We start from the raw sequence: 24,795 nt of genomic DNA, 5'->3' as shown, positions 1-24,795 counted from the left end.
TCCTCAAAACCACCCTTTGAAACAGATATTATAATCCCATTATACAGATGAGAACATTGAGGCTCAGAGGCTAAGAAAGTGCTCAAAGTTACCCAGCTAATAAGTGTCACAGCTGGAATTTGGAATTTCTGCATGTCTTTGTAGGCCATGCTCTACATTATGCCTCTGTTTCCTCATCTATAAAATGGAAATAATAATAGTGCCTACTTCCCAGGGTTGTTAGAGTAAGCACTCAAATAAATATTATTATTCCGATGTTTGTCCCAGCAATGACATTGCTTTCTAAAACTTAGGGTTACCTTGAGACCTCCTACACAAGTTAAGGAAAAAAAAACAAAAAAAACCCAAAAAAACCATGACTGGCTACACAGTAAAGTGATGACCAATTTTAACCTCATCTTTCACCCAGTGACATGATTATTATACTAAAGGTCCTTTTAATCTGCTTAACATTTTATTCCTGAATTTCTCTTTGAACCTCTCTTGGAAGAACCTTAACATCTTTATGTAAAAATAACAGACTCAAACCACCTGAAATAACAAAAGTGGGGATTTTTTTAAAGGGGATCTGTTTGTTCTGGAATACCATGAAAGAAGTCTGCTAATTCAGCACATTACTAGCTTCAAAGCAGTTCAACTTGACCAACTTGGAAGCCAAAACAGTCCTCATGGTCAGCATACAAATGTGAATGTAACAACTAGCCTGACAAGTGCATTATAAAAGTTGTACGTAAGAGAAAAGAATAAAGTAGGGGCCAGGGAAAGAGTGATTCTCCATTGTAATGGGAGCCTAGTTTATGATTGCAAATTTGTTATATCAAAAGCCATAATTAATATTTTATGTTGTCCAATCTGGCTTAAGTTCTCACTCCCAGTTGGACTTTTTTTTTTTTTCCTTTTCATAAATAGCTAAGTATTTCAAATGACATTCTAAAATTCAGACAACTGAACAGGGCATTCTTCAAAAATAGGTGTGTCAAAACTAAAACTTGGAAAAACAAAACTGAACTCCTACAAGGAATTATACATCAAATCTTCCATTAAAGGATTGCTTATCATGTGTGGCATCATCAGTTCTTGATTATACACATTAGTGGAGGGGGACCAATGACCCAGATAACCCAAAAATCATTTACATCATTTTGAAATAAATGTGTTTTGGTATTTGCATTTGGTCCTGGGTATATCTGGAGTTCTTAGGATTGGAAATGGAAACAACATGAGATCACAGTGTTTCACTTAAAGAACTAGGTAAAACAATCCAGATTCTTGATCTGGAACTTGTCCCCAGTTCTTTCTGCTTTCAGTTTTACCAGGAGTTAAGATTTCCTTTGCCAGACTACCAATCTAAGTAGACCTTTCCCTTTTTCAGTCAGCAGTGTTTGTGGCTTATATCTTCCATTAAGTTAGGAAAAAAATTGCACCTTTCTAGTGCCAACAGGACCACACAATGTATGAAATGAGAAAAAACAAACAGACATTGGATGATCTTTTTTTTTTTTTTAAAGATTTTATTTATTTATTTGACAGAGGCAGACAGTGAGAGAGGGAACACAAGCAGGGGGAGTGGGAGAGGGAGAAGCAGGCCTCCTGCGGTGCAGGGAGCCCGATGCGGGGCTCGATCCCAGGGCCCTGGGATCATGACCTGAGCCGAAGGCAGACGCTTAATGACTGAGCCACCCAGGCGCCCCTAGACATTGGATGATCTTAAATAAGTTACTGCACTCTGTCCTCTCATTTTCCTTTCTGCACAAGCTGATTCCAGTGAGGTTAAATGTGATGTGTGACAGAGCATCAGTCTCGTCCTTGGTACATATTTAGTTCCGTATAAATGACAGTTCTATTTTATTAGCTTGAGGTTGAGAAAAGCTCTGCTTCTGCCAAGTCACACAGTGAATTATCAATCTATAGAGAGATTTAAATATAATCCCACAACAAAAATATATTGTTGACATCTTTGCAGAATAAATGAAAAACACCATTGCCCCACTAACCAATCAGGGCCTACAAAAAGTGATAAATTTAAGAAGTGCAAGACGTCAAAAGGTCAAGACAGAGAAAAGCATTGTAATGTGGATGAAAAACACAGCCCCCAAACTCCTGACTTTTCTAACAAAAAGCCTTCACTCAATTGCCAGCCATTATTCCCTTATATTACCTAAAATATAACAAACATGTTTCATTTCAATTACTTGCTACCAGCAAGCAATGTACTGCGTCACTTTCGTTTGGTGATTGTTTCATTATACTGCTGGATTACTTATTAATGCTTTGTTTATTTAACTCCTACAACACAAAAGTCTGTATTATCTGAATGCAATACCTTAAAAAGCCTCTGCTCAACACATTCCAGAACTTTTTCATAATAGCAATAAATGATGCAGGATTTTAAAAATATCTGTAAACACTAACTATAATTTGGAGGGTGTCATGCAGTAATTATTTTTCAACTGCATTTGCAGCTTTTGGATGAAGGAGTAGCATTTTGTTATATAATTATGTCCTAGGAGTAACTTAAGTGTGAATCATACACAGTTGTGTTTTTAAATGATTTCATTCTGTTTCACCTCAGCAATTCTCAGGTTAGCTGGGATTTGTTAAGTTTCTAGGATTTTAATTCCATGCCATTAAAACTATGCAACATCAATAACATTCATTTGTAAACTCATGTCAAGAAAATTAGCTTCCCAAATATTGAATCAAAATTTTAGTTCATTTAAATAGGTGATGAGAATTAAGAGTACACTTACTGTGATGACCACTGAGTAATATATAGAATTGTTCAATCACTATATATTTTTTTAAAGATTTTATTTATTTATTTATTTGACAGAGAGAGAGAGAGAGAGCACAAGCAGGGAGAGGGGCAGGCAGAGGGAGAGGGAGAAGCAGGCCTCCCACTGAGCAAGGAGCCCGATGCGGGGCTCGATCCCAGGACCCTGGGATCATGACCTGAGCCGAAGGCAGACGCTTAATGACTGAGCCACCCAGGCACCCCTCAATCACTATATATTGTACACCGGAAACTAATAAAACACCGTATGTTAAAAAAAAAAAAGTATGGTTTGGCAGACAGACACACACATGTCAGTGAAACAGAACAGAAAACCCAGAATAGACCCACACAAGCATGGCCAACTGGTTTTTGACAAAGGAGCAAAGGCAATTCAATAAAGGATTGTCTTCTCAACAAACGGCACAGGATCAGTTGGATAACCATAAGCAAAAAACAAAAAAACAAAAAAAAAAGAACCCTGACCTAAACCTCACACCTACACCAAAATTAACTCAAAATGGATCATAGATATAAATGCAAGGTTATGAAACTTTTGAAAGAAGACATGGGAGAAAACCTTCAGGAACTAAGTTTGGTGAAGAGTTCTTAGATATATACCAAAAGCAGGATACAGAAAATTAAAAATTGGCAAATGAGACTTTATGAGAACCCAAATCTTTTTTTCTGTGAAAGATCCTGTTAAGAGGATGGAAAAATAAGCTACAGACAGGGAAAATATTTGCAAACAACATGCCCAAAAAAGGACCTGTATCTCATACAGATAAAGAACTCTCAAAACAATACCAATTAGAAAAAGGACAAACTATATGAACAGACATTTCAATGAAGAGCACATATACATAGCACATAAGCACATGAAAAGATGTTCAACATCACTAGACATTAGGGAAATGGAAATTAAAACCATGCTGAGATGTCACTATACACCTACTTGAACAACTAAAATAAAAAAATAATGACAACACGAAGTGCTGGCAAAGATGTGGAGAAGCTGGATCTCTCCCACACTGCTGGTGCAAATGTAAAATGTATGGCCACTTTGGTAAAGAGTTTGGCAGTTTCTTAAAAAAAAAAAAAAAAATGACATACCACATGACCCAGCAAATGCACTCCTGGGCATTTATTCCAGGTAGCTATGCTTATCATAATGAGCACTGAGTAATATACAGAACTGTTGAATTGATGTGTTGTACATCTGAAACTAATATAACACTGTATGTTAATTATACTTCAGTTTAAAAAAAGACACACAAAAATGAATTTGAACACTTTTAAACTTGTTCAACTTAATAATACTGAGTAGTTAGGTATACTTAAAAAGGCATTGTTTTTCTTTTTTTGGTTTGGTGAGTCACTAATGCAAGTATTTATTGCACGCCTGTTATACATGCTCTGCACTGAAGCATATAAAAAATAAACACAACTAGGGTCTGTTCAGCAGAGCTTTATAATCTAGTTAGGGAGGCAAGATACAACCATAAAGAAGTTAAGTCATATTACTTAGAGTGAATGATTAAATGGCAAATAAGGGCAAATCAGAAGAGGAGCAGATAGGGATTGAAGTGAAAGAGGCCCTCCCAGGAGTTCAGCGGCAGGGAGAGGGAGGTAAGATAGACCTTGAGGCCAGGTTAAAGAAAACCAGAGGAGTGACTTTACATTTGAGTGATTATACTCTTAGACTGCCAGAAACACATGACATGTCAGCAATGCATAATTTCCCTCAGAGTTCAGAGATGCCAACTATAATTAAACCCAGATGCATATATAAAGGCACTGCTTACTATAAAAGGGGCAAAGCTCTATCCCCAATTTTAGATCTTCTAAAACTGTCCGATTTTTAACGTGAAAAATAGAGGAAAATAGAACAATCCTTAACCACAATCAATATTTACCAGACAATGATCAAAGCTGAGGAAGAAAAGACAAAGAAATCTAGTGTAGAGGTACATTAAAAAAAAAAAAAAAAAAAAAAAAAAAACGAAGAAAGGTTTTCATTAATTAGTTCAAGTTCTGGGCTGGAAGAAAGTATGGAAATGGAGGAAATGCATGTGCCCGCCCCCATTACATACCAGAAAACAGAAATACAAAAGCCAATGGAAACAGGATGAGAAAGCAAGTAAATAAAACAGACCAGGATGGGAGGCAATAGGCAATGCAAGAAGTGTGACGGAAACAACATTAATATCCATAGAAAATATTAAAAATATGATATTTATTCAAACAAAACCCTGTACACAGATGTTGATGGCAGCACTATGCATAATACTCAAAAGTTAGAAACAACCAATTGTCCACAACCTATGAATGGATAAACAAACTGTGGTATGTACCCAAAACAGTGGAATATTATTTGGCCATAAAAGGAAAGAAGTACTGGTAAGTGCTCTAACACTGATGAACCTTGAAAACATTATGCTAAATGAAAAGAAGTTAGGCACAAAAGGTCACACATTATATGAAATACCCAGGACAAGTAAATCCAAAGAGACAGAGAGCAGAGAGGTGGGTGCCAGGCGCTACCAGGAGCAGGGAATGGGGAGTGACTGCTTACTTAGAATGGAGTTTCTTCTGGGATGATGAAAAGTTTTGGAACTACAGGCAATGGTTGCACAACATTGCAAAGATACTAAATATCACTGAATTGTTCACTTTGAAATAGTTTTCTGTTATGTGAATTTCACTTCAACTTTTAAAAATCTATATACAATAACAACAAAGGAAATGTGGCAAACTAGAAAGGGCACACCTTAGAACAGGCACCCATCAGCCAGTCCTTACCAAGGGCCACCATGGCAGAATGGATGCACAGTGTTGTCAGATCTTACTGTTTGAGAGAGAATGAAAACTCAGGTTTTTATGTGAAAACTCATACTGGCAAGGGGCGCCTGGGTGGCGCAGTCTGTTAAGCGTCTCTTGGTTTCGGCTCAGGTTGTGATCTCAGAGTCATGAGATTGAGCCCCGGGTCAATCTTAAGAGGGAGTGTGCTTGAGATACTCTCTCCTTCTCCCTCTGCTCCCCCTACTCATGCTCTCACACTCTCTCTCTTCTCTAAGTAAATCATACATACATACATACATACATACATACATACATACATACATACATACTGACAACTAATTCAAAAAATTTAAACTGTGGCAGCCAATGAAAATATACCCAGGGCTAAATGCAGCCCACAGCCCATGGAATTTGCAACTTCTGGCATAGCCCATTCCAATTTAAATCAGACTATTTTTTAATAGTCTATAAGCTCACTATATTGTTTCATTATTTCAAATTACTAGAGATAGATTAATCAAAAGGACAATTTGGTTTGCCTAAATACATATATATATATTATATATACACAAATATAGAAGATGCTACGACAAGAAAAAGACTGTTTCTCTCCCCCAATGACACCATGAAATTAGTTTCCTTTCATGTATTTAATTCGAAATTATGCATTTTTCTCTGTGAATGATACTCTGTTGAAAATATTCCAAACACAAGTTCTTCTCTCCTCAGCAAAAGCCTTATATTGAATGCAATGTAGCTGTCTGTGCACATTCATAACCTGACTTGCTTTAGTCTTGATCATTATTCACTTTGACTTTATTCTGTTTTTAAGACCTATAATAAAGTGGACTAAAGCCCTTACTTTAAATAAATTCCAGGTATTAATAACTACATTTAAATGCTCTTCTACCAAATGACAAGTTATCATGTTAGAAGAGAAAAATAGCAAAATACATGGTATTTATAAAAACAAAACAAAAAGGGCGCCTGGGTGGCTCAGTCGTCAAGCGGCTGCCTTCGGCTCAGGTCATGATCCCAGGGTCCTGGGATTGAGCCCCGCATCGGGCTCCCTGATCCGCGGGAAGCCTGCTTCTCCCTCTCCCACTCCCCCTGCTTGTGTTCCCTCTCTTGCTGTCTCTCTCTGTCAAAAAATAAATAAAATCTTAAAAAAACTAAAATAAACAACAAAAAAAACCAAAGGCTCTGAATTTGTAAATATGAATTTCAGGAGCAGCATTTTTTTTTAACTTTTTATATTAAAGTAACTTTAGATTTACAAAAAAATTGAAAAACATAGTATTAAGAGTTTCCATATACCTTTCACTCATCTTTCCCTTAGCTATAACCATGGTATATTTATACAACCATTTATAAACATTTGTATAACCATGGTACATATATCAAAACTTAGAAATTAACATTGGTACAATACTATTAACTACACTGTAGAATTTATTCAGGTTCCTGTTCCAGGGACCAATCCAGGGTACTTTATTGCATTTAGTTTTTTCTGTAGGTTCAATCTGTAATGGCTTCGCAGCCTTTCCTCATCTTTTATAACTTCGACTTGAAGAGTAGTGGTTAGGTTTTTTGTACCATGTCTCTCCGTTCAGGTTTGTCTGATGTTTTCTCATGATTAGACTGAGTTTATGGGCTTGAGGGAAGAACCCATAGAGGTGAAGTTGCAGTTCCAGTTGCATCGTATCAGGAAGTCTATATATCAACCTGTAATATTAACCTTGATCACTCGGTTCAGGTGCCTGTCTGCCAAATTTCTCTACATTCACTTCCCTAGAAGTGAGACACTAAGTACAGACCACAGTTAATGGGAAAGGAATTAATTTCCACCTCCTGGAAGGGAGAATATCAAAACATTTATAACTATGTGAAAACCACTACAGCAGTGAATGATAGTTAGAGGGGAGACAGTTTGAACCTATGCAAATACTCTATCGTCAAAGCTTCATTGGCTGACTTTGGCATTCATCAAGGGATCTTGCCTGTAGCAGTTACTACCACGGTGTTCTAATGGTGATTTCTACTGATTCCTATTTCCCTCATTCCTTGTAGATAAGATTTGTCCCTCCCCACCCTGTACATTTATTTATTTACTTATTTACTCAATCTTTATGGACATGAATCTATGGATATTTATTTTATCTTTTAGATTATAATCCAATGGCTTTATTTTATTACTCAAATTGTTCCAGCTTTGGCCATTAGCAGCTTCTTTTGGTTGGTCCCTGTGTCCTTCTGACATGCCTTCATCCCCTCTTCCCCCACCTCTTTACTTTCTGATACTATAAGACACTCCACGTTCATTTGTCTCTTTCCTGTCCCAGTCCTAAAAACAATCAGCCATTTGTCCAAGGAATCCTGGCTCCTTCTTTCGAAGACTAGCATTAAGAAAACAAGATCTTGGGTGTGCTTGTCACTACTGGGTGCCATTGCTTCTCAGCCCTTCCAAGGAACAGAGCTGGGAAATATGTACATTATAGTAGCCACTGCAAATACACATATCAATATTTATATCTGTACCGACCTGTTCATATAGGAAACCCTAGCCCCCACCCCATCCCACGTTATTTACCTTTTTTTCTTTGACAATAAAGAACCTGGCACCAGATTCTTATCATCTACAATATATTTACATATTTGTTCAACCCTGGCAAATATGTAAAATGGTGTCAGAATTGCTAAACCGTAACTCTGAGAGAAACAAATTTGCCAGTGGTTTTGTACAGTGCTTTTTGCCTTTATCCCTACAGAATCTACGCAAAACACTGTTTTCCTTAGTTATTTGGGTCAACTCTTTTCTTTCCCATCCCCTTCAGGGAGACTATGCTCTATATTTGTAATATAGCTAGGTTCATTTGTCACAGTCTGCATTCCATCCTGAATTTCCCTGACATCCTGGGTGTTTTGTTTTTTTGCAGGCAGTAAAAGCTATTCTTATGGTATACAATTCTATGAGTTTTGAAAAATGTAGAGAGTTATGTAATTCAACACCACAGGACCATACAGACCAGGCCCATCACCCTAAAAATCTCATTGTGCAGGGGGGCAGCATTTTTAATTACTTATCCAGACTCATGCCCCTTTAAAAATCCAATATACAATTGACTAAAATAATCATTTCTAGACTAATATTTTTTCACACTATTTTTACTTTTTTTCATCCAAAGTTCATGTTCCACTTTAAGAAATCGCTATTATTTATCAAACTCTAAAATTCTCTCTTGAATAGATATCCAGTTCCCATTACTAACAACAAGTATGGATCAAACAAAGTACATGTGGTATCCCAGGGCAATTTCCCAACATGTCCACTTCCATTCTCCATCTAGTTATTGTGAAAACATTTCTCTCTTTTTTTCAAGATTTTATTTATTTGAGAGCAGGTGGAGGGGCAGAGGGAGAGGAAGAAGCAGACTCCTCACTGAGCAGTGAGCCCAATGCAGGGCTTGATCCCAGGACCCTGAGATCATGACCTGAGCCGAAGTCAGATGCTTAACCAACTGAGCCACTCAGGCCTCCGCTAGTTATTGTGAAAACATTTCTAAGAAAAGCAGAAAAAACAGGTACAGAAATAACTTCCATAATATAAATCACAAATTTAGTATTTTTAAATTGTCCAATGCTTTGAATTTTCCATGTCACTGCAATCCTATTGGGCTGAGATTGGTAAAGGTTGACTGTAACTCTGCTCCCTTTCCCATAAAAATTTAAACAACAATTTTTCCATTTCTGCAAGCCAGAATGTTTTCATTGCCTCTCTGAATTCCTTAATTTGAAAAGGGAATAAATGAGGGTGAGTCATTTAAAAGAAGTGGAAGTCAGAAGCCAGCCAGGTGGAAATAAGGTAAGTCATGGTCGCTGGTTAAAATTCAGAAGGAGGCCTTTTCAAAAGCCAAGGTACAGTGGCTAGCAAGCCTAAATGAGTGACATGATTAGTCAACAGACAAGAATCCAGGAAAATGGACAATCTGCAGATTGGGCAGTCTTGGAAGCACCTAGGAATACCTCTACTCAGTCTAGTGCTCCTTAGAAGGGAAAAGCAAAACAGAATTTCTAAGACCTCTACAGGTTTTGTTCACCTCAGATTTGAGCAGGGGGAAATAGTTCTTAATCCTCAAATATATCACCTGTCATCATCACCCAAGTACCTGACAGCAGAACAATGTCTGTTAATGTGGGGTTCCATGGAGAAGCTTGAGTAGGGATAGTTTGGGGTAGGTAATAGAATGAACTATGAGAAATTGTACATAAAATTGTATGTGTATGTGCACTTATATGCATTTTTCTGAGGACAGAGTCAGTAGATTTTATCCAATTGTCAAAAGTCTCTGAGTCCCAAAGAAAGGGCAAGAACTACTTAGGTTTAGATTCTGGCAGAAGAGGTAAATTTGTCCAGTCTGATTTCTTGGAGGTTCATATTCTTCCTCAGTAGATATTGCTTCCTAGGAGCAGGCATCATATCTGAAAGGAACTTTATAGGACCCCTGCTATCTGAGCCTCTCAGAGTACTGGCCCCACAGTCACTCCCTGCTTCTTAAAATACTCCTTTCTCTGGTTTTTGTAACACCACACTGGTTCTCCTACAAATCTTCTGTCTTCTGAACTGGCATCTCTTAATCACTTCATGTTTTCTGAAGGCAAGTGTTGTCCAATGATGGGTCATCTGTCCTTTGTTTTCTGTCTATACTCTTTCCCTTGGAGGCTTCATCCACCCTTTTCTGCTGATTTCTCCAGCATGTATTATAATTTTGTATTCCCAAAATATGCAGGGATATTTCCATTTGGATAAATAGCATCCTCCTCAAATTTATTAAATGTAAAACAAACAAAACTTTTGTGATTGAACAAAATTACCTTTAAAATTCCCTTCGAATATTGATATTTTATGATTCTAGCTTCTGTTAATCATAATGCCCTGCTCCAAATTACGTGGGTTCAAAATCTCACAGTAAATGAAATAAAATAATTACAAAAATTGTAATTCTAGAAAAAGAGAACAGTGAATCTAGATCCCTTAAAACAGCTAATGCCAGTACAACATTGCAAAATTAATAAAATAAGTACACAGGGTTCTTGATAAGGAAAGAAGGGTCCCACCCTGGCTGGAGTAGTGAGTCAGAGAAGGCTTTGCCGAGGTAACCACAGAGTTGAGACTTAATGGTTGCTTTTAAAACTTCAAGTTAGTTTAAAAGGGAAAGCACTGCTGGAGAAGCTAAAGGCGAGGCATTCCAGAAAGAGGGGATAGAAATAATTAAAGGCATAAAAGATGGGAACAACATGGTTTATACCAAGAACTTTCAAAAGTTGGGAACATAAGTACTTACGTACTTACTTATGTACTACTCACCTTTTTTTTTTTTTTTTTTTAAAGATTTTATTTATTTATTTGACAGAGAGACAGCGAGAGAGGGAACACAAGCAGGGGGAGTGGGAGAGGGAGAAGCAGGCTTCCCGCAGAGCAGGGAGCCCGATGCGGGGCTCGATCCCAGGACCTGGAATCACGACCCGAGCTGAAGGCAGACGCTTAACGACTGAGCCACCCAGGCGCCCCTATGTACTACTCACCTTAAGTAACAGGTGAAAGATGGGATCAGGGAGATAGGACCAGATCAAAAGGTGGTCTTGTATTCCATATTAAGGTTTAAGCCCCTTAGCAGGAGAGCACACATCAGGAATGGGGGAAGGGGGTAGGGAAGAAAAGGGGTGGTGGAGAAAGTGTTTTTCAAGTTGCCCAGACTATGAGTCCTCCAATGTTCAGACACACCTTCCTGAGGGGGAACATAACATGTCCAAATAGGTTGAAAATCACCATGTATAATACTCATTGAGGACGTGTGTTATGCTGGTGGATGCTGTGGAAGCAGGGGGAGGAAAGGGTTGAGAAGCAATGCTTTAGATGTGAGGGGCTGTGGGAGAGCTGGAAACAGAATAGTGACACAGTAAGATGTACATTTCTGGGAGGTCAATAGGTTTCTGTGGATAGGATACATATGAGGGGGAGAAGATTAGAAGCACAGAGACTAAATAGGAAGCTGGTCAGTCATCCAAGTGAGGAATGACTAAGGCCATGGTAGTTGGGATGGAGACAAGTCAGGTTTGGAAATAAGACATCGGTTTCCAAACTTGTCTGGAATCATTTGGGAAGCTTAAAAAAAAAAAAAAAAGCTTGTGATTTAATTAATCTGGATATGGCCTGGCCTTTGGAATTTTTAAAAGATCCCCAGATGATTCTAAAGTGCAGACACGTGGAAGGAGTCACTGGTTTAGGGAGTGAAATCAGCAGAACTCAGTTGCTGACTGGCTGGAGTTGAACATGTAGAAGAGGGATGTTGAGGATGGATGAAGCCCGTGTTTCTAACACTGGACAAATCCATCAGGTGTATCTCAATGCAGCATTACATGTTTCTTTTTGATCATTTTGTGACACTAATACTTGAGGAAAACATTAACTAGGTAGGTCATAAAGCTTTGTAACATGGGCTATGGAAGTACGTGAAAGTGTGGAGGCCATGTAAATGGGCCTGTCAGATTTACTGTCAGAAGCATAATTGACCAAGGGCCCCAGATGCAGTGCTCTGAATCTACCACTGAGTTCTAACCAAGGCCACTCTTCTCACACATGGCTCCCAGCCCATGACTGAGTAGCAGAGACTCTAAGCCAGATCCGTAACTACAAGATGTGGACTCTCTGATGGGCAACATGGTTTGGGGGCCTCATCAGCTGTGCTGAATTTTTCTTAGAACTTCACTGCAACCTAAGCCTCTTTCTTCCAGGCTTTCTTCTTTCCTTCTGTCCTCCACATGTAGGTCAGACCTACATCATGGTCTGATAGCTCTCCTGGCTCCTCTGGCTCCATCCCCATTTCTCTTACAGGCTACTCCTCAAACAATCTCTTAAATGACTAATCCTGTCTTGGTGTCTGTTTTTCAGAGGATCCAAACTAACATACAAGGTTTTAACTTTTTTTAAATTAATTTTCCTATTTGATTCTTATGAAATATGGGAAACAACTCTCCATAATTTCAGCCAAAGATAACTTAAATGAGCTTCCAAGAAGCATATTAGCAAAGCTTCAAATTGAAAGTCAAAATATGCCTGAATTTCCCGCATCAAATTCATATGGAAGATTTCTACACAATCTTAACAAAGAAACCCTTTACATTAAAAACTCCCATAAAGCATACACCTATCTGAACACTACAACTACTTTCAAAGGCCAAATGTTTTATGAAAAAATTACAAATTGGCATCATGACGAAGAAAACATGATAGTAGCATGAGTAAGTAATTCTCCTTAATTGTACACTTGTTGGGAAATGTGTATCCTTATTTACTCTACTGTCAGGAAGTAAAAACTACTTCCATTATAAAAAGATACATAAAATATTATATAAAGCATCTTCTATGTGTCACACATTGTGCTGGGTACTTTACATGGTATATTCATGTTTGCAACCATCTTCTGGAGAAAGTATTATTAAGTCCGTTTTTTAGAAGAATAAACCAAGGCTTAGAGAGGTAGAGACTTGTCTAATTCCCACAGCATAGGGAGCAGAGCTTATATTCAAACTCAGGGAGTCTACTACTCCCCTAAGCCAGGCTGCCTCCTGGCAGAACCTGAGCATGGACCAAAGGAAGGCTTCCTCAAGTCAGTCGTGTTCGTCACAATCTAAGAGGGAGATGTTGTTGCCCTCACCATCCTTACTAGGGATAAGCAGTGACCAAGTCCTCATTCTACAAATGCAAAAATGAACCACACAGAATAAGAGAAACAGTGCAGAAAGGGACCTTCATGATCGTCTAGTCTCATGTCTTCACTGGACAGCTAAATAATGGGGTGCCTGGGTGGCTCAGTAGGTTAGGTGTCAGATTCTTGGTCAGATCTTGTCTTGGGGTGATGAGTTCAAGCCCCACGCTGGGCTTCACACTGGGCACGGAACCTACTTAAAAAAAAAAAAAAAATCCAATCTGGACAGCTAAATAAATTGGTGAGAACTTCCTCTATTTTAACATACACTTTTAACATTTGCCTTTTAGATTTACCTATGTGGGCACTTTGCATCTCAGCCCACACCAACAGAGGAAAGCTCTGGGCTGAGGGAGTAGGAGTCATAGACAGGTAGGCGCTGTATGGTTGTTTTGGTAAATTTATTCAAACTAAAGTTGAAAACATTCCACTCCCACGGCACCAAAGAGAAACAAAGATTGCTTCCATCTCCCTCTGGCCCTCAGGTGGTTCCCAGGACCATGAAGCTGGTGGGAAGGGAGAGGCTCCTCCTTTTTTTCCAAGTTCATGTGCTAGTTCCATCAGCTTAGAGCAGGTGAATGAGAAAGGGAAAGGAGGAGGCTCTGTGGTTTCTGGGAAAGAAAAGGGCAGTGTTCCTTGCCAACTTTTTTCTCCCGCACATAAGGTACAACTTTCTCCCTATTGACAGATAATTATTTTATTTTCCCTTTCAAGTGTTCCTCCTACCCCCTTCCAATTTTAAGAGGAAATTCAAGACACTACTGCCCTTTCTGAAAAATTTTCTCTCTCAGGCAGACTGCCATTAACAACAGTAGGTAAATATTCACTGCAAAGGAAATTCATGTGTTTTATTTTTTCTCCAGCCCACATACGAATTTAATTTAGAATACTAATGGTCATGGTAAACACTTGAATATTATTTGCTATGTTTCCTTTTTTGAAAAAAGAAAAATTAGTTTTTAGTTTAAGTCATAAAGTGCAATTTGTTAGTGTAATGTAAACTACTCTATACTTTGTTCTTCACCTGGGCCCTGGGTATCACACTAAGCAAGTCTGTGAGAGTCCAACCTCTGAATTGCTAATTAGATCACTAGCAATTCATTTTTTAAATAAATAGTCCATCTGTAATACTTCAGACCCTGAAGCCACAGATGGTCTATTTTTAATCATCAAACTTCAAGGTTTACTTTCCCATGGAATATTTTAAGATTTTTCTGTAGAAATGGCTAAAATTCTAGAAATTTCCCTTGTAATGTTGTCGAGTGTGTCAATGTATACAATCCATCTGAAAGGCCCTTTGATTTTCAAAAGCTGTCGTATAACCTATCCTTCGTCTTTGAAAGAAAGGTTACATGTGAGGGGCGCCTGGGTGGCTCAGTCAGTTAGACATCCGCCTTTGGTTCAGGTCATGATCCCTGGGATCCTGGGATCAAGTCCCACATCTCGTTGGGCTCCCTGCTCAGCGGGGAGTCTGCCTCTCCCTCTCCCTCTGCCCGCTGCTCCCCCTTTTTGTACTCTCTCTCTCTGCCAAATAAATAAATAAAATCTTAAGAAAAAAAGAAAGAAAGAAAGAAAGGTTACATGTGGAATCATTCCTGTTCTAGGCCCATTCCTTCCTCTCCAGGCTCCAAAATGATTAAATGCTAAGTTTTGTTTATTCAGGGACTCAAAACTGGGTCCCAGATTAATCACTTCCACTTGGAAGTGTTTCCTGACCCCCAACAAAGTTAGCTCCCTCCTGATGTGCCCGCATAGCTCATGCTTTAAGGTTGGTCCTGGTTTAACTCTACCTTCACTAGAATGTAAGCTCTAACAGATCTAAGATCAGGTCAGTCTTGTTGACCATTCTACCCCAGAATCTAGCACTGTGCTAGAAATTCAATAAATACGAATGGAATAATCAAATAGAAGGCTTCCTTCATTCCATCTGAACCCTTATGGAGCACTTTATATGATGGAAAACGTCTGTGCTCCCTTCCCTAAAATTCCTTCCCCCGTGGAAGCACTCTCCTCTCATCCCCTTCCAACCTTTCCCATTGCTCTTCCAGTGGCTTCTTTCCCACTACCTTATCTTTATGTCAGTTCCCTACATTCCAGCCTAGCCCATCTTCTCCCTGCCAGCACATGATAGGCACTTAATAAGTATATGCTGAATGAATGAATGCCATGCTTCAAACTTTCCTGGGGAAATGTTATGGCTTTGATAATTATGTTAAACTGAGGAGGTCTAAATACCTATCGCTAAACTAAATTTCTCACCTGGGCAACAAACCGGTGTCTCCACAAGAACGCTTACGTCAACATGCTCACATCTAAATTTAGGATTTCCAATTAAACAGCAGATTAATCAAACGCAATTACCTCTGTTCCCTCCCCAACCTCCGCTAAAATGATGGCAAAGGAATTTCTTTAAGCAAAAAGAAAAAGGTACAAATCCACAAGCGCAAGGAGAACAGAAGGGAATACAGTAGCTAACTACAGATTTCAGTGTATTGTTAGAAGGCAGAAAGTGGATGGAGGCAAAATAACCCAGTTAGGACAGTATGGATGTGGCGTTTTTTAAATTACTTCTAAGAATACTAATGATAGCTGCATTTTTTTTCTTCTTTTCAAATTGGCTGTTCCCTCCAGGTACCTTTTTTCCTTTTCTCTTTTACTGTTTAAAGGTTTCCAAAAGCTGAAATAGATACTGCTGGGGGGCGGGGGGGTGGCTACAGAAATTGCACATGGAGACCCCGGGTACCAAGGAGAGCTCATGCCCTAGCTGGGCTGAAACACCCTGAAGTGGTAGTTCACATAATGAACGAGGATATGCAGAGCCGCCTTCCCAAACTCTACTCAGGAAAACTGGCAGCTGGCTTATATCCCCCAGGAAGATTAGAAGATTCTTCTCTTAGAAACTGAATACCCTAAGGAGAAGACTTCCAAGTATTTGGAGGTTTCCTCAACAGCAAATAAAATCCACCATCAACAAGCCCTGCCTGTACCCACACAGCTTCCACACAGCCTTTTTAATGCCCTATTCTTAAGTCTGAACAGATTCATAGTATGAACATAAATGTCAGACAGGGATTAACAACCATTTGAGGACTGAAAAAGAGAAAATGAAGGGAAAAAAGGCACCCGGAGGAAACAGCCAATTAAGAAGGGGAAAAATGCAATTAATGTCCTTAGAGATGAGAAAAGATATTACATCCATAAAATAAGTATAGGATGCTATGAAAAAGAATAAACAGAAGAAAGAGAGCATGCTTGGAATTTAAAATGAGGTAGCCATAAAAAACTTACCCAAGAGTTAGAAGATGACATCAAAGAAATCTTGGTCCCTTTCCTGGAGGGGGTGGGGGGTGGGGCGGGACAGAGATTCAAGGGAAAAAAAACCTTAAAAAAAGATTAGAGAATTGATTCAGGAACACTAACAACTGCCTAAACAAACTGCAGAAAAAAGGAACAGAGAATGTTGTGGGGAGGAAATTATCAAAGAATAATACAAGTAAATATTCCCCCAGGGACAGGACCATGAAGGTAGTGAGAAGTGAGACAAAACAGTTTTCCATCAAAAAACTTTTAGTACTATTAGATTTTTTTTTTTTTTTTTGAGAAGGGGTGGAGGGGCAGAGGGAGAGAATCTTCAAGCAGACTCCCCGCTAAGTGCGGAGCCTGACACAGGTCTGATCCCTCGACCTTGAGATCATGACCTAAATCGAAATCAAGAGTCAGACACTTAACCGACTGAGCCACCCAGGTGCCCCAGTACTATTTAATTTTTAAACCATGTGTATATATTACCTTCATTATCAAGTTAGTAGGAGGAAAAAATCCTCCATTTCTTACCCCTACATCTATCCTACCTTTCCATATTCCCTTTCTCCACTAATATTATCAACATCAGTTAGCTCTGAAACAACCCTTTCCAATTCTACTCTGGATAGATTTTTCACACACTCCTCCTCTCTATACCTACTGTCCTCATCTGATCCTGTCACCTCTCTGGGGACTGGTTCCACAATATCATTACTGGTGGCTCTGTCTTTGGTCTCTACTCCCTGCCCACCCTGCCCAAACCATCCTGGTATTGCCATGCTTTTAAAAGCTTTGCATGCCTGCAGTGGACTGATAATGCTCTCTCTTTACAGCACCCCCCCCCTTTCAGGGTACACCTCAAGGCTTGGAGTCAATGGGTAGGTGTTTTCCCTACCTACCCTAATCCCCGATGCCACTTTCAAACCACTTTATCTCCTAACCCCTTCAAAACTCCCAGCTCTTCTGAATATGTCATCTGAACACACTAGCCAATACTGCTCTTTTTGACTGTCATATGGTTAAGTTACCCTAGTTACTGAAATCCCAGCACCCAGCTCACTATCTTCTCTCTACCATTACTGTCATAATTCCTGGCAATTTGAATATCCATATAAAAAAAGTCTCCCAAAATCCTGGCCTGTTGTTTTCTTAATTTTCTCAATTCCATCAATATACTCCATGTGGGCCACCCACTGCCATGGTCATAGTCAAGATCTTGTCACCACCATCATCTGACTACAAGCTCCTACCTCTCCAGCTTCCCTCAAGAACCTCCAACCCAACATTCTGCAAGAGCACTGGAAACACTCATCAACTGAAAACCTCTTCCTCACCATCCACCATCCATGGTTAAATACCATGTTTCGGTGCTATAATCACTCCCTGGAAAACACTCTTTAAATGCTTTGTTCTTTCTCCCTCCATTCTATTTGCCGTACTTGTCCAACCCTAATAAAGTCTTACTCTGCTCCTAATCCCAAGTAGCTAAACTTCTCCCTAGAAATGGAATAAAATAGACAGAGTTCTGCTAATTGGTCCAATTTTGGACCAAAAATATCAAATGGCAAACAACACTGCCCATCAAGTCCCACTAATTTCTCTGGTACATTTGTTCTCCCCTTGGCAAGATGCTCATTCTCTATTACCTCTCCGTTATCTCTCCTACTTGAGGTAACTTCTTGTATCCCTCTACTTGCTTCCCTTTCATACTTGATTGAGAACCCAGAAGCTATCAGAGAAGAACTACCTCTCTCACCCTCCTACCACCAATGCATTAATCCAGCTACATATGAACCAATACACTGTGTTTTCTCTGGTCAACAGGGAGGAAAATTCCTTGCTTCCACATAAGCCATTTAAGAACTGCATTCCTAAAACCATCCTTGATCTCTCCTTACTCTTCAAGCCCCCTCTTTTACCCGGATCATCAACATCAGCACAGAAACATGTTTAAGATCACCCATCTTAAGCAAAACAATGTCCTTGACCTATGTTCTCTGCCAGCTCCCATCCCATTTATCTCCTCTCCACAAAACTTCTCTCAAGAGTTGTCTTGACATATAATCTACACATTCTCACTTGCCATTCTCTCAACTTACTTTGATTGTGGTTTCATACTACTTTTTCTTATCATACATATTATATAGGAGGGAAACAGAATATGGTTGTTGGACTTCGACCTCCTGAGTTCCAATCCCTGTTCTGTGACTCACTAGGTAAAAAAGCAGCATAACTTGTCTGTCTCAATTTCCTCAGCTATAAAATGGGGATAACAAAAGTAACTGTCTCATAGGGTTGTTGTGAGGACTAAAAGTTAGCACACATAAAAGCACACAGAATACTGTTAGCAATACACAAAGTTTTCAATACTGAGGTCAATAATGGCCTTCCTTCATCTTACCACGGCCATTTATGAAGGCTCTTTCCAGCTCTTCCTTATCTCTCAAGCAGCACTCAACAGACTTCGTAGCTCCTTGCTTCAAACACTTCCCATGTCTTTTGGGACATCATACCCCACTGGGTTTCCTTCGACTTCACCGAATGCTCCTTTGCAGGATCCTTGCTGGCTGTTCAATTTCTAAATATTGGGATACTGAGCCCTCTCTTTTTACTACCTAAACCCTCCCTAGGTAACCTCCTATGCTTTTAAATACCACCTACGTACTGATGTTGCTTAAATTTATATCTCCAATCCTGGCTGCCCCCTGAGCATCAGGCACAAATATCTAACTGCCATCTCCACCAGGTTATTAAGTTGGTACTGTAAACCAGTCAGAATCCTTAAGGACTCCTCTCTCCTCATCTCAGCCATGCATCTGCTCCTACCACATCTTCTGATTTCTATAATAGTTATCATCATTCACCCAGTTATCAGGCCTAAAAACTAGAAGTCGTATCTGATTTTTCCTCCTTCCCTCAACCTGACATCCAAATGTTAGCAGTCCTGCTTATCCCACTGCCAAAATATATCCCAAATCCATCTCTACTTCCTACCATGCTGCTGCTGCCACCTTACTCCAAACTATCATGATTTTTTCCTGGATACTGCAAAATCCTCCCCATGAGTTTCCCTGCCTTGATTGTTTGTCCCCAACAAGCTAATTTCCTCACAGCAGCCAGAGTAATCTCCAAGTATAAATCAGATCACATCAATTCCCTCCTTAAAACCTTCCAGATGCTTCTCAATACAATTTGAATAAAATTTGAACTAGTGAACTCAGGATATGTGATCTGACCCTCCAACCTTAACTCCTACGATTTTCCCCATCACTTGCTCCACGCCAGGCACACTGGCCTTTTTTCAAACATAGCAAATTCATTTCTTTCTTTCTTTTTTCTTTATAGATTTATTTGAGACAGAGAACACAAGGAGGGGGGAGGGTGTGAGGGGTGGGCAAAGGGAGAAGCAGACTCCCTGCTGAGCAGAGAGCCCATTGTGGGGCCCAATCCCAGGACCCCAAGATCACAACCTGAGCTGAAGGCAGATGCCCAACCGACTGAGCCACCCAGGTGCCCTGCAAATTCGTTTCTGCTTGAGGGCCTCTCTACTGGCTGTTCCCTCTGACAGGGAATCTCTTTCCCCAGATTTTAGCAAGGCTAAGCTGCAGGTTACCACCTCAGAGAAGCCCATCCATCTAAAGTAGCACTTCCTCCTCCACCCAGTTACAATTTAGCCCAATATTCTGTCTTATTTTCTTTATAGCATCCAGAGCCAAATAAAATGCTGTTTGTTTACATGTTTAATATGTTTCCTATCACTGTCACATAAGATCCCATGAGGGTGAAGGGGGCCCTCTTATTCACAGATGAACTCCAGCACCTAGCCCATAGTAGGTATTCAGTAAGTATTAATTGAATCAATCTGAAGAAAACGAAAACAGTATTCACTTTTTACTTTTAGCCCAGGGGTAAATGAGCACTGACAAGTACTGACAAGTTAACTTACTGTTGGTATATCCTCAGTCAAGACCAGTACATTAACCGTACATTAACCGAAGTCAGTTATTATATAAATCGATTATCACTAAAGAAAAAGAATATTGGTACATCTTATCAGAATTATCATACAAAAAAGAAACAAACTTGCATTTTTAGGTACTTCCACTTACTATTTTGTAACCCCATGTTAAGTTTTAAATTAGATAAGGTATTGAACACTGAAAAAAAACAAGGCATCTTCCAGACACGTATATACAGCCAGGACTCACAGACTCAGATCTACAATACCTGTGTTCTTTCTAGCAGATCATGATTTTGTTGACATTATAGGCTATCCAGATATTTCAGAGCACTTCCAATCACAGTGGTAGTAGAAGTCAGAGATATTTTAAAAACCTCAACAGAAATTTCAAATGTTATGGTTTGTAATGCCTAAAATATCAAGTACCCTGATATCAAGAAAAATGGATTCAGGTTTAAAACACTAATCTCCTGGTAATCAGGTATGTTGATGGAAGTTTTTGATTAATAAAATGGGATTTTAATAATAAATGAGTTTGGTAGTCAAAATCTTTTTATAATGGATCACTGGAGTAGTAAAACAGGACATCACACATCCATAAGATCAAGTCCAAATTCTGCAGCATACACAGAGCCTTTTTACTCTGACCCCCACTCTCTCCCAGCTACTTCTCTCTGCATGTCCATGAGTATGGTCAGCCTCATGATCATTTGGAAAATCCCTGTCTATATTTTATGAGCTCAAATGTCACCTCCTCTTTGTAGACGTTCTTAATCCCTTCACAGGCTGAACTCTCTCTCCTCTATGTTCCCAGATGAACTTTGAACTTGATTTTAAGCTTCCTATTATAGTATTTAGTCTGTTACAGGTTTTCCTGGCTAGGCTGTAAATGTTGACTGAATTAAAGAAATATGCCATTTAAATTCCTAAATCAATATGCAAAACATCTGTCACAGAGTAAATGTTCGATTATAGTAGTCCCCCCCCCTTATCTGTGGGGATACGTTCCAAGGCCCCTCTCTGGTGGATGCCTGAAACCACAGAGAGTACCAAACCCTATATATACTGTTTTTCCCTATACATACACACCTATGATGAAGTTTAATTTCTAAATTAAGCACAGTAAGAGATTAACAATATAGAACAATTATAATAATATACTGTAATAAGTTATGTGAATGTGGTCTCTCTCTCTCAAAATACTTATTGTACTGTACTTACCCTTCTTTGGGACTATGGTTGACCACAGGTAACTAAATCCACAGAAATCAAAACCACAGATAAGGGGGGACTATTGTAATATTGGTCAAACTAATTAATTACTGACTGGACAAAAAGTCTGATTAGAATTAGGGTTATAGTTAAAAGTTGCCTAAATGACTTAATCTGTGTGTAAAATTGAAGGTTTCTTAAATACAAACATATATAAAACCTCCAGGAATTCAGGCCTATGTATGCTTTGTTTTTAACCAAGTTTATTGCTACTCTGGCTAACTGTACATTTTCCCTACACAGGTGAATTTGTTCAAGGGAATGATCACCTGGAAATATCATTGTGTCTAAGAGGTTCTGAGAAGGATGGTCAAGCCTCTAAATCTCACCGATATTCTGACCCAATGAACCCTACTGACTCCTCCCAAACTGTTCTCTGCTTAGAAGTGAATTTTCCTAGATCTCTGATGACATGAATACCCTTCAAAGATCCTACTGCTGTTTCTTTGTGTTGGTCGTCACCACTGTACATTCATCACCAGAAACTAGACAGATGACAAACCTAGCAGAAATATGGAATATGCTCTACACAGGTATCATTTTTAAATGAACTTACTGAACTTTATATTGCCACAACAAATCTTCATTTCTTGATGGTTCCTAAAAAAAGATACAGACTTTTAAAATTTAGTAAAAAGTGCTGTTATTTTAGTAATCCTTTGAACTACTTTCCTTAATATGTATTTACTAATAAGATCTCAGCTTCAATAAAACACCATTGAACCTTGAACATTAAAAAATAATGTACTGATAATCTTAATTTCAAAATTAACCATCTAATTGTACAAAGTTTAGCAAAATATTATTAGTGTCTCAAGATTGCTACATACCAATCTAAGATCCAGAGCATATAACAATGTTTTAAAATTTCCCTTTCAAAAACTCAACCCTCATTTCTTTGTTATAAAACATGCCTCTAGTTATTTAAAAATATTTACAAAGGAAAAATACACCAAAAGTTATCAACAAAGACTGTTTTTGATTTCTGTAGGAGTCTAACCCATATAAATTCTTCTAAGAGTTATCTTGAGTATGTAGTTTAGAAATGCTTGTTTGAACAATTTAAGCTTAATCTTACTATGTTCATAAACACAAACACAGAGTATGAAAGAACACAACACAAATTGTTGGTTTTATTGGTATTACAATGTAGTTTTAATACAAGCTAAATATAAACACAATTGTTAGATATTCAGTCACTTATCCTGTGAAACAAAATGCCAAGATCAACCTTGAAGGACTTATAAAAATGAAAATGTATAAAGCATTTTCTTCAATTAGCTCTAAGGACAACATATACGAATGCAAAAATGTGAAAGTGTCAATAATCACATCAAATGTTGAGCTGTTGACTGAGGAGTAAAAAATGATTCTACTTTTAAAATTAAATAGCTTCAGGTAAAAGCATGAAATTTCCCACACCCACTATCTTTGTATTCTGCACAGAGTTCCAAGGCAAAGATTGCTTCTGGCTTTCTGAACCACCAGAGAGGATGATGACCTGCGTGGCTGACTTATCACAGGCCTTTTAGTCTTCTTTCCTGATAGGTCCTTAGCTTCTTTGGAAGGAGGCATATGAATGGGTTTCCATGGAATTGGATTATAAAAGGCTGGTTCTGGATAAGAATTTCCACTGTAAAAATCTAAAATTATTAAAAAGTCAGAACAAAACAAAACAAGAAAAAACTTCTTGAGATCAAAGAAACTACTTATTTTTAAATTCCTAGAAAAATGTTATAGTATCAAAAGGGCAAAATATCACTGACAAGCCAATTTAATCCATTTAAAATTTGAACTCTAACATATTTTCAAACAAGTAACACATTTTTCAAATACAGTAAGTATTGCAGTAAAAATTAAAACATAAATGATAATTCTATAAGTCCAAAGAGTGTTGTCAAAATCTATATAAATAAAAACTCATATAAAATTTTTATTAAGAAATTACTTTTAGAACCCTTAAACTGGGACGCCTGGGTGGCTCAGTCATTAAGCGTCTGCCTTTGGCTCAGGTCATGATCCCAGGGTCCTGGGATCAAGCCCCACATCGGGCTCCCTGCTCAGCAGGAAGCCTGCTTCTCCCTCTCCCACTCCCCCTGCTTCTGTTCCCTCTCTCGCTGCGTCTCTCTCTGTCAAATAAATAAATAAAATCTTTAAAAAAAAAGAACCCTTAAACTGATTAAAATCTTCATTTTCTTAACTCAATCTAGGAAACCACTGATTGTGTACTAGTTTTCCCTAGTCAGACACTGAACTTTAGAGAAAAAAAAGATACACTGCATTATAGCTAAAGTGAATCAAAACTCTTGTTCAGAATCACTGGAATTCTAAATTATTATCAATCAAATTAATCAATTTCATAATATCACTGTAATTTTGATTATTAAGAGCAGTAGAGCATTTGCAGATAAATGTTTATTAGAACAAAACTCATTAAAAATGCAAAAAACTTAATAAAACAATCCATTATTGTAGCAAAAAACTTCTAGTCACTATGTATCTTCCCACCTAATGTTTTAACTTTACTAATCAATTGTTTGGTTAAAACCACCGCTTATTCCTCTTTTTTTCCAAACAGAAAAAGAGAAGAGAAAGGAGCAGACCATGCCTAGTGCCTAGTAGCTGTAATGGATGACTTTTGTGACACGTAGGAGAGGCCTAAACCCTGACAGCAGGAATGTCGTTCAACACTGGCAACCCACTTTGACTGCATAGATATGTCAACACACACTTCACCAAGATGGTCAAAACAAAGTCTGGAATATGTTCTATTGTGTGAACAGAACAGAATGGGAGTATTTTTAATAATAAATCACTTAAACAAGTGAAGGCAGCTGTCAGCAAGGTATGAGCTTCCAACATGAAGTACAAAGAAAAACATGCACTGCCATTTATAATCAGAGCAAGCCTAAAGGCCA

General features: G+C 38.6%; 1 protein-coding gene across 4 annotated transcripts in view; it reads right to left on the bottom strand.

Annotated features, from left to right (window-relative positions):
- CCDC34 (coiled-coil domain containing 34) overlaps positions 1-24,795 on the bottom strand; it is a 120,495-nt gene that overhangs the window by 73,553 nt on the left and 22,147 nt on the right. Inside the window, exons 6-7 of one of the 4 annotated variants that reach the window (XR_013442384.1) lie at positions 22,434-22,477; positions 20,591-20,668 (exon numbers count right to left, since the gene is read on the bottom strand). Coding sequence is in view for 2 of the 4 variants with exons in the window: in XM_036109488.2 (XP_035965381.1) it covers positions 23,303-23,520 (218 nt within the window). In the remaining 2 variants the exon portion in view is untranslated. Of the gene's footprint in view, positions 1-20,262; positions 20,669-22,433; positions 22,478-22,980; positions 23,521-24,795 lie in introns of those variants that run through there. The other 3 variants (XM_078058284.1, XR_013442385.1, XM_036109488.2) reach the window with 3 other exon arrangements.

Source organism: Halichoerus grypus, chromosome 11, assembly GCF_964656455.1.
Source record: "Halichoerus grypus chromosome 11, mHalGry1.hap1.1, whole genome shotgun sequence".
Taxonomy (NCBI): domain Eukaryota; kingdom Metazoa; phylum Chordata; class Mammalia; order Carnivora; family Phocidae; genus Halichoerus; species Halichoerus grypus.
This window is presented reverse-complemented; position numbering and strand designations above follow the sequence as displayed.